The sequence below is a fragment of the Schistocerca gregaria genome, chromosome 8 (genome assembly GCF_023897955.1).
Source record: "Schistocerca gregaria isolate iqSchGreg1 chromosome 8, iqSchGreg1.2, whole genome shotgun sequence".
Taxonomy (NCBI): domain Eukaryota; kingdom Metazoa; phylum Arthropoda; class Insecta; order Orthoptera; family Acrididae; genus Schistocerca; species Schistocerca gregaria.
Genome location: NC_064927.1, coordinates 134,434,960 through 134,452,813, shown reverse-complemented (window position 1 = coordinate 134,452,813; position 17,854 = coordinate 134,434,960). Strand labels below are relative to the sequence as shown.

General features: G+C 37.0%; 1 protein-coding gene across 2 annotated transcripts in view; it reads right to left on the bottom strand.

Annotated features, from left to right (window-relative positions):
* The window catches only part of LOC126285323 (protein HIRA), a 236,297-nt gene that overhangs the window by 73,376 nt on the left and 145,067 nt on the right, over positions 1-17,854 (bottom strand). For both annotated transcript variants that reach the window (XM_049984625.1, XM_049984626.1), the window contains one exon: positions 9,038-9,257. In XM_049984625.1, the coding sequence (XP_049840582.1) occupies positions 9,038-9,257 (220 nt within the window). The remainder of the gene's footprint in view (positions 1-9,037; positions 9,258-17,854) is intronic.

Sequence of the window (17,854 nt, the reverse complement as noted above, 5' to 3'; positions counted from 1 at the left end):
TTTCTTGAGATCATCTCCTTCACTATATGCTGCAATTCAATTACATATTCAACCTATTATCACAGTAATTCAAAAGGATCCCTATGCATTTGGTTCTTACATGGAATGATTCCACAGCTAGAATTGAGTTACACATAACTCAGTCAGTGACAATGGCATATTTGAGCATTTGTACACATATGGTAGCTTCAGTCAACAATATATGATTTCGTAGTCTCTTGACGAATTTCGCACTGCTTGTGATCCCCTCTAGTGTGAGAAGGCAAAACCTGGCTGCAGATTTCTAGAGCTGCATTTTTAGGACTCCCCTGACAGATCAGGGTTGCACTACACAAAGGAAGCCGCTACACGCATAGCACAGTACTTGAGGAGTGCACATGAGGTCTTTTTAGACTAGATGATAGTTTGAGGTGCTCTGGTGAACACTCACCAGTCGATATGCAGCAAGAGATGTCATACCGTGTTCAGACTAAAGACACATTGACTTTCAAAATATTATCAGTGAACTGTCAAAGTCTTTGTAATAAAGTTTCTGAATTTACTGCCCCCTGGAAAGTCTTGTGCTAAAATTATTTTTGGGACCGAGAGCTGGCTGAAACCCGAAGTGGAAAGTTCTGAGATATTTTGCGCGTCATTGAGCGTACATCAGAAAGACAGATTACAGGCCATGGGAGGGGGAGGGTTTTTACTGGCCACCCGATTCTGCTGTGACAGTTCTAGAATCATTCAAAGAAAGTCTATCGTCAGTGGTGTGTAAATACCCAGATCATGTAGTACTATTTGAACTCAACTTTAACTAACCGAGTATATACTGGGATGTATATACTGGGATGTATATACTGGGATGTCTAAGGATTCATTGCTAGGGGGGAGGGAGATAGTCGTGTGAAATATTTTTGAATACATTTTCTGAAAACTGTCTTGAGCAGCCTATACACAATGGAAATATTTTAGACCTTGTAACTACAAGCAGGCCCGACCTTATCGACAATGTCAGTACAGAAAGGGGGATAGATAATCATGATGTCATTATAGCAACATGGTTACGGAAATTAATAAATCAGTCTAGAAGGCTAGGGGAGTGTTTCTACTAAATAGCAGAAGGAGATATGCATTTGTTAGCATCTCACTTAGACAGTGAACTGGTATCACTTAGTTCCAGTAAGATAGACACTGAGGAATTATGGACAGAGTTTAAGCAGATTGTAAATTGTGGTCTGGAGATTTATTTGCCTAGGAAGTGGATAAAGTGTGGAAAAGACTCACTATGATTTAATAATGAAATTCGGAAGATGCTGTTGCACTCTTGTTCAAAAGGGAACACACAAATGACAACAAGCAAAGGTTAGTAGACATTTGTGCATCTATGAAAAGATCTATGTGCAGAGCTTACAACAACTACCACTATCATAATTTAGCAAAAGATTTGTCACAGAACCTGTGAAAATCCTGGTGCTGCGTAAAATCTTTAATTGGCTCTCAGGCTTCCAATCAGACCCTTGTTGACCGTCTGGTGTAGCAGTTGAAGACAGCAAAATGAAAGCTGAATTTTTAAATTTCACATTCAAGAACTCACTCACACAGGAGAACTGAACTAACAGCATTTTACCATTGGACAGACTCCAGTATGGACAAAATAGTAACAAGCAACGAGGGCATAGAGAAACAACTGAAAGCAAATAAATCACCAGGTGCAGATGACATCCTAATTTGGTTTTACAAAGAGTACTCTATGACACTAGCCCCTTGCCTAGCTTGCTTTTATGGTGAATCTCTCACCCAAAGCAAAGTCACAAGCAATTGGAAAAGGGCACAGGTGACTCCAGAATATAAGAAGGGAAAAAGAATGAACCCACTAAATTAAATCTCTTACTTCCATCTGCTGCAGAATTCTCAAACATATTCTCAGTTTGAGTATACTCCACTTTCTTAAGACTGAGATGCTTATGCCCACAAATCAGCATTGCTTGTGCAAAACTCAGCTTGCCATTCTCTCACATGATATACTGCAAATTATGGATGAAGGGCAAAAGGGAGATTCCACAGTTCTTGATTTCCAGAAAGTATTTGACATTGTGTCCCATTGCAGATTGTTAATGGAAGTACGAGCATATGGAATAAGTTAACAGATATGTGAGTGGTTCAAAGACTTCTTAAGTAACAGTGTTCGTCAGAGACACGGGTTTCGCCACGAGGGCCCCAGGGAACTGTGATAGGACCTCTGTGGTTCGCTATATACATAAATGATTTGGCAGAGGGGCTGGGCAGCAATCTGCAGTTGTTTGCTGATTATGATGTGGTGTACAGTAAGGTGTCAAAGTTGAGTGATTGTAGGAAGATAAAAGATGAAAGACAGAATTTCTAGTTGGTGTGACAAATGGCAGCTAGCTCTAAATGAGGAAAAATGTAAGTTAATGTGGAGGAATAGGAAGGACAAACCTATAATGTTTGGATACAGTATTAGGATCGGATACAGTATTAGGAATGACCTGCTCGACACAGTCAAATCATTTAAATAACTGAGTGTAATGCTGCAAAGCACTATGAAATGGAATGAGCCTGTTAGAAATGTGGTAGGGAAGGCAAATAGTCGACTTTGGTTTATTGCGAGAATCTTACGAAAGGAGACCACGTACAGGATGCTGGTACGACCTATTCTTGAGCAATGCCCAAATGTTTGGGATCCATATCAGATCGAACTGAAGGAAGACATCAAAGCAATTCAGAGGCATGCTGCTAGATTTGTTACTAGTAGGTCCAAACAAAACACAAGTTTTACAGAGATGCATTGGGACCCCAAATGGGAATCACTGGAGGGAAGATAACTTTTTTTTTGAGAAACACTATTGATAAAATTTAGAGAACCAGCATCTGAAGCTGACTGTCAAACACTCCTGCTAGCATACGTTGCGAGTAAGGACCACGAAGAAAAGATACAAGATATCAGGGCTCGCAAAGAGGCATATAGACAGCAGTTTTCCCTCACTCTGTTTGCAAGTGGAACAGGAAAAAGAACGATTAGTAGTGGTATGGGGTATCCTCTGCCAAGCACCGCATGACAGCTTGTGGAGCAGACATAGAAACTCATTCGAGGTACCGTCTTCCTTCTTTACAACTGAAATACGGCTGGACAAAAATGTGTCCCGTTACTATATCTCATTCTTAATTTAGTGGTTGATGCTGAGGAATACTCTCCTTCCCTCCCTGTAACTTCCATCTGAAATCTCTAGTTGAGTCCCATTTTTAGGAGCATACACAGAAGTATATTTCATCGCAGGCTGGCTTAGTAATGCAGGACTTTGCCCAGTTCACATGGGACACAGCAATTACTCAAGATGTCACTCACTACTGACAATTTTACCCCAATGGCCAAGTACCTAATTTGTGCATCACACATATTGTGGTTGGGCTTCTTATACAAGTTTTTGTAATTCTTTTGATGCCAACATGATACAGTTTTCTCCATGAAAACATTTTCTTCTCTTTCTGTACAAAACAAACATTACAATAAAGGATTTAACTTTAGTAGTGCCCGGTATTTACACCAGAGACTGTGATTCCGTTTGAAGTCAGCATGAAGTTGAGCAAACAAGTAGCTTGTTGACTAATCTTTCCATGAACAGACTGACTGTTTTCTGTTTTCCTTGGGTATTCCAAACTAACTGAATTAGTTTCCTCAGTAGTATTGTTAGTTAGTTTCATGAACAAATAAAAAATAAATTTAAAAAATGGCAGAATACGATTTATTAATTGCCTCAGGTGATACTGTTCATTTTGTTCCTGCTAGAAAATGATTCAGACAGCACATTGGAAGGTATGTAGATAAACTTCCCCCACACAGTTCCAATGGGCAAACACTCTTGCAAAAAATTGTTACCTGAGCTGACTCTGTGACTAGCGTTGTGAGCACCAGTACTGATTACCTGTGTTTCCTGACCTACATTGTCTCCCCACTTTCCACCAGTACAAGAATTTATGACTTGCAACTGATAGAGGCTTCCTTGTGGTTATCATACTTATACAGTTTCGGAGATAGCATTGATGACCACCTACATCTCAAAATTTGTAGTTTTGGACCTATTTCATCTACTTGGTTTAATCATGTGGCAAAGGAAAAAAAAGAAAAAAAAATGGTACAAAAAGTAAAAATTATCATTCAGTGATAACAACATTCAAAAACTGGAAAACTTTGGTAATTATGTTTACAGTTCCATACTATGGTATTCCAGATAAGTGTAGAAAATGTGTGGTATCCTCAAAAACTTGGTTCCGTTGCTTAGTACAAATATATCACAGTGAACCTAAATTTCACCAGTACTAACTGATTTTCTCATGCATACCTCGTTCTTTCCAATCTAAAGCAATGCTACTCAGGGCCTCTCTCCTAAAAGTCATCAAGCACATTTTCTCTGCTGTTTTGGCAGATATTAACAATTTTATTTTTGAATTGTGCATCTGAAGCCAGCATAGCGAAATTCTGTTCATCACATCTTTCATGTGACACCCAGTTTCGATGGGAAGCATCAGTCTGTTTTCTCTTACAAACAAAATTATTTTTTATGTGCCTACTGGACAGACAGGCCGAAATTATTCTAATGCAAATATTTGTTTTACAGATGTGTATTAACGCGGACAGCAAAACATGAGGAATAATGAGTACTGCAGTGACAGCACCTCCATGGTCTGCGCTGACCGCTATTGCCACGCAAAAACACGCTGCTCATCAGTCACTGCTGTAGTATTGGTTATTCCTTATGTCTCACTGTTCCCCTTAACACATATCAATGATACAAATATCACCCTAGACTAATCTGGTAATACTCTACTGAATGGGCATGTAAAATTCCAATTTAAAAGTAATTTTGTTTGAAACAGGAAATAAATCGATGCATTTCGTCAAAGCTGGGAATCGTGTGAAAGATGTGATGAGCAGTATTTGTTTGGGCTGACACAAGATACACATTGCAAATATCTGCTGATGAACCAGAATAAATGTGCCTAATGAGTCTTTAAGAGAGACACCTGATATACTAGAAGCGTGTGTGAATATTTGTCCACCCTTAGTTCCTATAATCAATCACATTTTTCTCAGTCTTCCAGCTTTATCACTTACTCAATAAAACAGTGCTATTCAGTTATTATTACTTCAATACATTTCCTTTTCCTTGTTTATATTTTTCTTTTGCATCACCAATAAAGTGGTGACAAGTAAGTAAAGCATGCATTTTTTTTGTCAATAAAACACATTTTATCACACGAAATTGAAAATTTTGCAGAAATGTAAAAGGTCAGATTAGAACTTTAACACTGCATTAATGCAAACATTCTTAGAGATGGAAGTCAAGGCTAAAATCTGTAAGTGTGAAGCAGCGAAACTACCACATTCTTTCCAAACAAGTCATTCCAGCAATAACCATTCACTTAGGGAAACTGTGATAAATGTAAATCTCAATGCCTAGAATATAAATTTGAACTCTGTTTGCCCCCTTGCTGTCTGTAAAACTGGAAAAAAACTGAGGAAACTAATGGAGAACACAGACAGGGCTTATACGCAGACAAGGAAAAAAAATTCCCGGATTTCTCCCAGATTTCCCGGTTAAAAATACACTTTCTCCTGGGTGAAAACTTACTTTTTCCCTGTTAACTCTTGGAACTGTATAACTTAGTAGCCCTGGTTTTATACGTGGGCGTAGAATTTCCTGGCACTTTAGAAAACGAAACACAGGGGAAAAAACACGTTTTGGAAAGATCTTTGATGAGCAGCAACATGTAAGCTGCATATTTTCGTATTACGAAAATATAAATTCAAATTCCACCAAACACCGCATGTTACTTTCTGAAGCATTGAAATCGAAATTGCGATGATCTTTTGTAAGCCAGACATAGCTCATGTCACGTAACCTCGCCAGCCGATGACAGCGGGTTTTCAGAGCTGAGGACATGTGATGCAGTCAGCCAATAGCAACATCACTGTTAAGAAGCGGGAACACACAAACAGAAAAAAACTAATGGTTTAAATTAATATACATAGTGTTGCTACATGAAAAACAAAGCTTTCACATATAATATTGATCTATAAGATTAATACGCTGCAAGAGAGCCTAAGCTTTCACATATAATGTTGTCTTTTCTGCGCGTATTACAATGTAAGATATATCACACAAATGTGTCATTTTTAATAACGATATAAGTGTCTGATCTTCTGGGCTCGAAATTCATCTAAATAGCTCGTCATCAAAGAGTTGATTTCTAAATGAGAGTCAAAAACTCTTTGATTTAAGAAATTCATCGTACATTCTCGCACATAGTTCAACTTGGTGTAAAAGGAAATTTACTTTGATAGCAAAGCTTTTCAAACCACCACTCAGAATATTTTCCCGCGACCTACTAGAAATAGGTTACTTTCTGCGGGAGCCCGTATGTTCGTGTGTGTAAAACTTTAGAAGTACTTACATTATGTCATAAAAGAAACATGACATCAGAGGATACTCCAAGTGCATCGCAATTTTGTGACCCATACTAAAATGTGCACATTTGTATATCCGAATTCCCAGTGAAGTAGGCCACGACCTGATATTCAGCTTTTCAATGTAGTTTTCAGGATGTAAAATTTCTCGGAGTATCAGTACTATGTTATCTCATGTTAGGTTCTTTATTATGGCATAATGCCATACGTGCTAGAAGTTGAAAACATGCACTTGAAATGCAGCGAACAGTGTGTGGAATTAAACACTTTGTTTCAAATATATTGTCTGCCTCAGCAGAGAAGATTAATAAAAGAAAATTTCTTTAGCAAACTGACAAAATTAACTTCATTGTTCTGGACGGCAATTAATGCTCGACTGTCAGAAAGCTGGAAATAAAATAAAATCTGCAACTAACAGCACATTTTAGCCTTCCGTAATTATGTGAATGTATTTTAATTCACTTGATAGCCCCTGGCCACAGAAATCTATTTTGTTTTCATTTCACATGAGAGCAGTAAACGAAGAGGAAACAGCAAAATCACTAAATGTAAATACAGGTCACGTGGAGACTACCCACTTGCCCACTATAACTTAGACTGCTCTGCGCATCACCCCTGGATCTACTATATTTCTGAACCGGGGCAATACTCCGCCACTCCCTCAAGCGTTTCACACAGGACGTCAATTAGAAAAAAATTGAATTTTCAAAAATATATTCATTTTGTTGCGCAAATCTTTCTGAAGAGTCTAATGCATAAAACATATGTGTTTGAGAAAATGTAAGACATGTTATTTGGTCTTAAGTGTGCCAAAGTGCAGCACCACACCTCTTCATACAGCATTCCCCTATCACACGTCACAGTATTTCACTCTGTGGAATTGAAACGTGTATTTTGTAATGGATACCATCAAACCATATTCAGGAGCCGGTTTGACATCCTGTCCCTCTACTTAGGGGGGGAGGGGGGGGGGAAGAGAAAAAAGAACTCTTGAGAAAATTTGTACTCTTTATTCCCTATCAGCTAACAACTTGCTGCTTTGTGTGACATAAAATTAAATATAGGATACATAAAACCATTAAAGACATGAAACAAGCAAGACAATACACATTTCTTCAATCCTTAGCTCCAAGAACTTTTTCTCTCTAATCTTGCTACAGCTTTGCATGGCGTGCTTTCGTTTCTGCGAAAGAATCTATTGCTCATCAAAGTTCTGCAAATGTTTTGCTACATGAAAAATTGAAATGTCATTGTCTAATACTAATAGCTGTTAATACAAATAGAGCACAAGAATGGTGTTGTTTCTCGATCTTATTATGTCTATTTTGTCAATCTGGTAGATAAAACAAAATAGGCCTTTCTAATACTGCCACAATTGTAACACACACCAAATAAACGATACTATTGTGGCACGAACAGTCATTTTTAACGACAGAGGCCTACTACAAGCTGCTTACACAGCCAACAGCCACATTTCTGTAGCCAGAAGTGGGAGAAGCTACTACTCAACTGCGCATACGCATGATCCTGCTTGTAACTGCTAGAACGAATCTACTGTAAACAGTTGTGACGCCACGCTCATCGGAGGCAATTTGTTGTTACGAAGTACTGCCTAGTCTTCCTAAAGCCTTTGACATATTTTCCTGTTGGCAGACGCTTGTATGAGCACTGTGTTTTGTTGTAGTATATGGCGCATTTCCTTTGCAGTTTTAAGTTTTATTTTTGTTTTTTCCCTCTTTCATGTTTTATTGCTGCAGTATTATTCTGCAGTAGCGGGATACAGTAATATCCTTTGTTAGAGTATCGGTTCTTACCAGTCAAAATTATGAAAATTTAACTGAGAAAAAGAACAATGAAAAATTTCCAGGTTCTTCCCGGATCTCCCGGGTCGTATACACCCTGACAGATGGAGTTATTGTGCTCAGTTCAATTTTTTAACACAATAACGTTTTACTGTAAAAAGTCCCTTAACATCGCTCTAATAATAACATGCTACAGGGCAGCATACTGTGTCACATTGTGGTGCCACATGGAATCCCTTGCTGATGTATCAACTTGCTTAAAGTAATCAGAATTTTTTCCAGGGCAGATTTGATGTATACAATATCCTTGGCAATTTTTTTGCATTTAACCTGTATAAATGTTCAAGTTTTCAACATTATCTACAACTGTCTACAAGAGAAAAGCAACTATTTGGTATCAGTTGCTTTCCTAATGAAGATACTGATGAATATTGCCAAAAGTCTGAATTTTATAAAAATTTTACACGCACAGATCACTGAAAAAGTTTTATAGAATTTCCTTCTGCTCTCAGTTTCTACATGCCCCAATACAAAGAAGGAAGACACATTCAGGTTTTGCATAGGTATTGGACAATATTTTTCCTGTTGCCTATAGTTTCTGAATTGTTAGATCACTTAAAGAATTAAAAGTTAACTAAATTTGTACATAGATGAAGTCTCATTTGATCTTGGTGTTTAAGGATGGAATTTTACTAATAATGACGAGAATTTTTTAATCAATATCTTCTTTTACAACTTAGAACTATTTTTAAATCAGTGAACAACTCACTGGTAAAGATGCCGACTTTGATAGCCGAAGAACAGGCAGAGAAAGAGCTGGATGCTCAGAGGCTGCAGGGGCAGGAGGTGGCACTGGTTGTGGTGCTGGTTTGCTATCAGCTGGTGGTAACAGACGCATCCGCTTCCCCTTCCCTCCCAATGGCTCCCTATCCAGCCGTCTCTTTGCTGCAACTGGTGCACTGCGTTCTACTTTCTGTAGCTCCAGTTTCCTGTAAAATAGAAACACAATATATCTGTTATGCAATTTATCTATGACACTGAAATCAACCTCACATACTGCTGATTGAATTAGTTTGTGATCTAACACAGTGTATGTCTTTATATCAGGGGTTTACTAGGAAACAGCCATAAGTGAAATGCAAAAACTGAATTATGTAGGATTAAAAGTCCAAAGTCTTTGTTACTAACTACAGGGAATATGCATTCCTTGCTCTAGTTCTAATCCTCACTAAGCCTTACAAAGTGAATGTGAAAGACTATCTGTTTTGTACAAAATATTGTCAGAGGAAAAAGATCAAGTCATTTGTGTCTGTAAACAGTTATTTCATCGATGTTGTACTTTATACTATTATGTAACATTTCAGAGTCCATGAGCAACATGATAATTTTTATGCTATAGTGTCATTTTGTATTTACTAATTACTATGATCCAGAGACAAGAATAGTAGTGCGTTATATTAAGCAACAGTAGTGCTCTACTTCGTAACAAGCAAATAACAGAATTAAAATTTATAGTTATAAATAATTCATTAAAATGCGGCTAAACAAATGTAGACAGCAATAAAAATGCCCTACTGTCAAATAAAGCAAGATCAAATTTCTCAGACACAATTAAACTTTTAAGGTCATTCGCCACAAACCCATCATTTTGGACTAAGTGCCTTTTCTCATTATGCGCATAATTTTGTATTTTGTAGTGAGACAAGCCATCAGTGCATTTCTCACAAATTTTCCTACCAATGATTGATGACCAAGGCATGTTCTAGAGCAAAATTTTAATAAAAGATGTTAATGTATCTATTTACTTATCACATTACATGTTGTTGTTGTGAAATGCAATCATATAATTGTGTGTTTAGAATAGATCGTTTCACACAAATACATCACACATTAGGGTGAGACATACATGACAATTGTCAATGGTTGCATGTTAAATGTCAGAATTACATTAAAATGAACTAACATACAATTTTGGGTAAAACTGAGCCATCATCATATTTTCCTAAGGATAATAACTAATACACAGAGAGGAAAACATGAACTGATCTAATGCAAGGAGAGTGATGTACATGGTTTGAGTCAATACAACAGATTATTATATTAAAAATAAAGATTCCAAGACTTACCAAGCGGGAAAGTGCCGGCAGACAGGCACATGAACAAAACACACAAACACACACACAGAATTACAAGCTTTCGCAACTGGCAGTTGCTTCGTCAGGAAGGAAGGAAGGAGAGGGAAAAATGAAAGGGTGTGGGTTTTAAGGGAGAGGGTAAGGAGTCATTCCAATCCCGGGAGCGGAAAGACTTCCCTTAGGGGAAAAAAAGGACAGGTATACACTCGCACACACACACACACATATCCATCCGCACATACACCCTTTCATTTTTCCCTCTCCTTCCTTCCTTCCTGACGAAGCAACTGCCAGTTGCGAAAGCTTGTAATTCTGTGTGTGTGTTTGTGTGTTTTGTTCATGTGCCTGTCTGCCGGCGCTTTCCCGCTTGGTAAGTCTTGGAATCTTTATTTTTAATATATTTTTCCCATGTGGAAGTTTCTTTCTGTTAGATTATTATATTAAGTACACAACTAATTACTTTGTTTTAAAACAATGACGGTGTTATCTACATGCAAATAATAGCAACCATTTTGAATGTTCGATGTCCGAACCAAGAAGACAAGATCAACTTTACATCATGAAATCTAACATCTCATTTTGGTGAGTGTAGCTGTCAGGCCTGTGAAGAGGCTGAAATAAGCAGTGACTGTGAATTAAATAAATAACAATGAAGACATTAAATTAACTGAAAGTAGAATAAATTAGCTTTTAATGAGAATTTTGCACACTAGATCTGTCAAAGAGTACAACAGCATGTGAAGAAAATGTTGAGCTGAAATACTGTGAGCAACACACAAATTTGAAGCCCCATCAAATATTTGAAGGTTGACAAATCAATAAATTAGAAAAGAAAGTCAAAAGAAAGGACTGATGTTGCTGGTTGCTCAGAAAGACCATACACAGCTAACCAATTTATCAACAGCAGAAAGGAGCAGCTTTAATTGTGCCTACAAATGTGAACTGACATTTTCTAGTGCAGAAGGGTGATACATGGAACAACATCAGCAGCATGTCATTCAGGAATGAGTCATACTATCCTTGTGCCAGGAGAAGTTGCAGCAGCTTGTGGGAATATCACCTGGTGCTAATACCACAGCTTTAGCTGCCAACATTGGACCACTCACCTTACTAACAATGAGATGGATGATGTTTGCTACTAGAACTTTGACTACTTGTGTTGCTTGTGCATGCCTTGGACTTACCTTTTCCCATGCCCTTGCCCCTCTGATATTGGACATCTCATGGCATGACTACAATATGACTAACCAACCTGGGTGACCACAGGCTCATTTAGTTCCAGTTTTCCATTTTAAAAAACAGGACTTAGGTTACATTTACCGTATTTACTCAAATCTAAGCCGCACTTTTTTTCCAGTTTTTGCTTGCAGCTTAGAATCGAGTGCAAAGTAAGTGGAAGTTCTAAAAAATTTTGTAGGTTTCGCCACAGCTAACTTCTGTCGTCGAATATACGTAGTGCTACACAGGCATGCTTTGCAGGCACAAAGATAAACACTGGAACCAAAACCTCTGCGTCAGTAAATAAAGTACAAGAAAAGGTAGAAGAATGTAAACATTATGCCATGTATTCTTTCTGTTTGCTGCTATCTCATTTAAATCCTGTACGCCTAATAAACTACGAAACTAGAGTGAGACAACAGCCAACGCGGAAGGATATACATATCATGTCATGGTTATATTTGTATTATTCTTATGCTGAACAGTGATTCAGTCAGAACTGAAGCTTGGCAACTGACTAGATTTTTAAATCTAAGATGACTCTAATTTCTGTGCAGAATGTAATATACTAAAGAGACATCTGAAAAGATTTTCAAATGAAGAAAAATTTTTACTAAACTCTCATTCAGAACATCATCTATCATATGCAGTCTATTATTTGCTTCTTGTTCATCATTATCAAAGAAAGCGGCAGCGTAAGTAACAACAAATAGTAGTCTCTTGCCATTGTTTCGCTTATGAGACAATTCCTCTCTTTATTTTATTGCAGGCCACGGTAGCTTGCATAAAAGCGAGTCATGCCGCGAGCGGCGACAGGTCGTAAACACTCATTATCAGAATACGACAAACAATGCATGACATAGTACAATAATGCATTTTCAGCTTAGAGTGACGTAAACACCTATAACAAAGAGAACGACACTTGTCAGATCAAAGCAAAATAAGCAATCGATTCAAACCAGACTGAGCACGTGAAAAAGGAAGGGTACTCTTATAAATACGGACGGAACGCCTGACACATAACAATGGCTACTTGGTAAAGCTTAACTGTTAAGCTTACGACTCAAACCGAACTACTGTAGCTGTATCTTCACCCATTCAACCGAAATTGTGTCTCATTTTAAAACAGACCAACTTTGTTTCGATTTGGAGGTGCGGTCTAAAACTTTTCTCTCCCCTTGAATTTCTAGCCTCAAATTTCAGGTGCGGCTTAGATTTGGGAAACTTTCTTTTTTCCTTCATTTCGAGTCTCATTTTTAGGTGCGGCTTAGATTTGAGTAAATACGGTATACTGAAGTTGTGGTGAATGACAAGAGTGACAGTACTAGTATAGCGGCAAAAGTGTAGACAGCATTACCATACCATGTATATTGTAACATCACTCTGAGTCACACTTAGATATTAATCCCTGCTTGAGTTTTCTGTATTAGTATCAACTATGGTCGTCCCAAGATTTACTGGTGAAACAGAGAGACAAAATGGAATGAAGCGAAAAACTGAAAATAAATTGTGTGTGAAAAAGTTTATTTTCACAGTATTAATTGTAATAAGCAACACTGAATTCTGACAAAGATAGTAAGTCTTGAATAAATTGTGAATATATGAAAATGTTCAATTTGGCCTCCCAGAGAAAGTTCTCTTATGCCATACAGTCATTGGTTGTAAATTGTTTTCTCAGAGACTATGTAGTCCAAATGTCTGAGTTGTTGATGTATAAATGTGTGTGTGGATTTTTCTAAATGTGATGGACACTGTCCAATAGTTTAATTTCCTTTTAATAAGCCTATTTCTTGTTTTATGACATGGGCAGTATCCTTGAAGATCTCTTCACAATGGTTCTATGGAATGAAAAATAATCTAATTGAATCCTGAATGAAGAAGATGCAGTCATATTGGGGTCTCGATGAACTTCAAAACAATACTTTACACTTACTCTCACAGGCAAGAGATAATTAAAGATACACTAACAATTTTCTAAAGACCAGGAAAAGTTTTCAGATACCCAGAACATACTAACTGAAACTGATGAGTTGTTAATGAGGAATTGTTTCTGGAGTTGCACTGATTAATTTGGATGGGGAAGTGACTTATTTTGTCAAACAAAAATTCCCAAAGTCTTGAGTCTTCAATTAACATACCTCATTTAACAATTGGATCCAAGAAAATTACCATAGATAAAAGACATTGGTGGATTTGAGTACCTGCAGAACCCTTAATTTGGTATCTCCATGAAAGATATAGCCATTTCATATAAATTAGTGAATACATTGAAATTTAATTATTTTAAAAATCTGAATGAATGTGTTGAAACTGCAATGGGAACTATGTCAGAGTCACACACTACAGGACATGTCCTATAATCCTACAAAGCATTACTGGTTTAGCCACATTTGACATTTTCAGATTAAATCTAAGGGGAAGAGATGATTCATTTATTTATTACTTACACATCAAGTTCCATGGGAGCAAATCTCCAAGATCATGGAACGTGTCACTACATGAAATTACAACATACAAGTAAGAACAGATAAAAATAAAATGTTTAGGAAACCGAAAAAAGTCTATCCATAAGTTTAAGTAAACGCAGTCAACAATAAAACAAGAATCAGCTTAATTTTTCAAGGAACTCCTCGACAGTGTATTTCTAGTGTTGATGGACTGTTGGTCTCAGCACTGTATGTAGTATTTTATCTGATAAAAAAATCCCTAATTACAACTGAGGCCACACAGTCTCTTGTTAAAATGGTGTCCAGTTTGTTAGCAATTCATTCGAAAAATTCATAGTGTGGGAAAGGCTGAAGCACATGTTCATTTCAAAAATTCACCTACAGCCAAACATGGCAGAGTTGAGATGCCTATGTCGCACTTGTTGCTTGGACAAACATATTTGAGGGCTCAGACTGTACCTGAATTTTGGAAGATCTTGAACAAGCTTCTTCATTTGAGTACAAGATTAGCACCTGAGAGTTTATGGGTGAGTATTGGTAAGATTCTGAAAATGGCCAGATGACACAGAAAGATGGAGGAAAAATAGTATTTAAAGCAACTTTTAATACAAGATCTTGGAAGAATCTTGGATTTCTGACTTTAAAAAGAAAGAAAGAAAACAGAAAGTATTTTCATATGTTTGATGAATACTATCGTATTTATGTCGGACCTCAAACAAAAGTAGTTTTTTTAGTGGACCCTTCCATTGGGTGTGATAAAGAACTTATAAATTAGATCAGATAAAGCATTTCACCACGTAGCCCTAGATTTACATTTTATTCCTTTGTTAAGCTGTTTATGTAATGGAGTAGTGGTAACTGTAAGGGGTAGGAAATTAATATTACTGTGATTACTAAGTACACTATGACAGTAAAAACATTTGCACAGTGTTACAAAATCTATGGAAGGACCTAAGGGCAGCAAAAGTTTATTTTTTATTTTTATATGACCAGTACTGACAGAGGACACTATTATTCTAACGGGTTCAAGATTTACTTGTACTTTGTCTCTCTCGTTGAGCACACAGTATTAATGGTTAAGCAACTACCAGGCATACAATAGAAAATATTTCAGAAAACATGGGAGTTAAATGACAAATCTTTGTAACAGTTTCTTTGAAAACACATTTCTTAAGTAATTTTCTAAGTCAATTATCAAATAAGAACTGACACATTAAATCTTTTCAGCAAAATGATAGTTTTTGCAATTCTTTGTATATGGTCTTTGATTGTCTGTCATGGGTATCCATTATCACATTAATTTTATTTGTCTAAAACGCTTACAAATATACAGATAAAATATTAAGCTATGTTAAGTTTCTAATATTAATCATTACTGCACACAGAATTCGTAAATTATTAGCAGTAACAAAAACATGCTTACAATAAATTAGTGGTGTGGGTTTTATTCACATCTTTGGCATTGTTCTCCATAATTTCTTAGGCTCTACACATACTCTTCCATTTTCTTATTTCCTCTATCTCTCTCCTTCCACTACACATGCATACACAGGCATTGCACCATCCTCCCTAGCTTCCGCATTCCGTACAAAAACATTCACATTATTGAAGTCAGAACTGTTCAATACGTTCATCACCAGACATATCTTACTGTTGGTACTATTATTTTGTCTTTTCACTCTTTTTCAGAAATGAGTCACCAGAATTTGTTATTAATGTTAGCGGAACAGTTATCCATACACCATATAGATCGTATAAGACACTACAACATGCTTACGGACATGATGTGGAACCATACTTAACTGCTATTTCAAATTATGAAGTGTGGGTAAAAATACATGAAAATTCAAGGGTAAGACGAAGTTAGTCTTCTTTCCTTAATGCAGAATGTTTAAATTTATAGGACAAACTGTACTTCATGTCTCTGTTTGAAAATGTGCTATTATTTTCTATTCTATACGGATTGTGACATTGGGCGACACAGGAAAGGGGGGTCTAAGTGAGACAGTTGAGAATATGGTTAGGGAATGATAAAAAGCAGAGATACAGGGAGGAGCCAAAACATTATGATACCTTTTAACAGTATTTTGCTTCACCTATGTAAACAATGCAGCAAATGGGTTTTTGCACAAGTAATTCAATTCATATAAATAGCAAGCCAGTAGTTTGTGAGCATGGAGCCTGCATCAAGTAGCTTCTATATGATTCTGATCAGATGAATTTGGTTGACCACACATCAACGTGCATTCACTTATAACTGGCATTTGTACTATGTTGTAATGTTATTTAATTTTAAATGTCTATGTCTTATACAATCTGCATGGTCTGTGAATAACTACCCACTGTAACACGATTCTGGGCTTGTGACATGGACAGTTATTCTGGTGGAAGTTGTCACCACCACCACTGTATCAGTGTGGGAACATGTAGCGGCCATCTGCTACGGAACCCCATGATCAACAATGTGTGTTGAACAGTCTGCTCTGAAACACTTTCAACTGCACCAGCACTGAACTCTGTCATCATATCTGCCACAGATCACCACCTATCCTGTTTTACAGACCAGGCAAGCTTTCGACCTCCACATTCTGTGATGACATGTCACAATACAATGCCTGTCACCTACTCTTGTTCCATATCTTGCTTCCATTTCTGACACGCTCATTTCTAGGCACCATGCTATAACAATCAGCTCTCTATCAACCATATGTCAGTGGATTTCCCTATTGGAAGCCTGTACTGTGATTAAAATGTGTTAACATTCATCTTTGCCCCATTAATATACTTTCCTTTCCAACATTATGTGTGTGCAAAGCCACCAGCAGACATTCAGTGTCATGGTGGACACAGGTCATAAAATGTTGACTCAGCTGTGCGTATTTGAAAGTGTTATTGGACTAAAACATAAATTAAAAAATGTTTTTATGAAAGAATATGTTTACAAAGTGATATTCCTGGCTGGTGAGATGCAAGAAAGAGGCATAAAATGTAACAGATGTGTTGTTGTCACCTTCGCCTTCAATCTAAAGATGCTAACAAGCTAGTCCATCCTGTGTTGTTTTGTTGCCCAAATAACAAAACTCATCTGCTGCGCATAATGCCTCATTTTCTAATGTAATTCCCTCAGCATCACCAATCTATTTTGACCAAATTTCATTACCCTTGTTTTAGTTTTATTAATGTTCATTATTAATGGATACATCAAAATTAGATATTGTGGGAGTTAGTGAAGTTCAGTGGCAGGAGGAACAGGACATCTGATCAGGTGAATAAGGGTTATAAATACAAAGTAATGCAGAGTAGGTTTAAAAAATAGGAATGTGGATAAGCTGCTACGAGCAACATAATGAACGCATTATTGTAACTAAGGTAGACATGGAGCCCACACCCACCACAGTAGGGTAAGTTTACATGACAACTAGCTCTGCATATGATGAGGAGATTGAAGAAATGTATGATGAGACAAAAGAAATTTTCAGACAATTGAGGGAGATGAAAAGTTAATAATAATAATAATAATAATAATAATAATAATAATAATAATAATAATAATAACAATAATAATAGGATACTGCAATTTGATAGTGGGAAAAGGAAGAGAAGGAAAAATAATAGGTGAATATGGACCACGGGAAAGGAATGAAAGAGGAAGCCACCTGGTAGAATTTTGAACAGAGCATAATTTAAACATAGCTAACACTTGGTTTGGGAACCATGAAAGAAGGATCTATATGTGGAAGAGACCTGGAGACACCAGAAGCTTTCACACTGATTATATGATGGTAA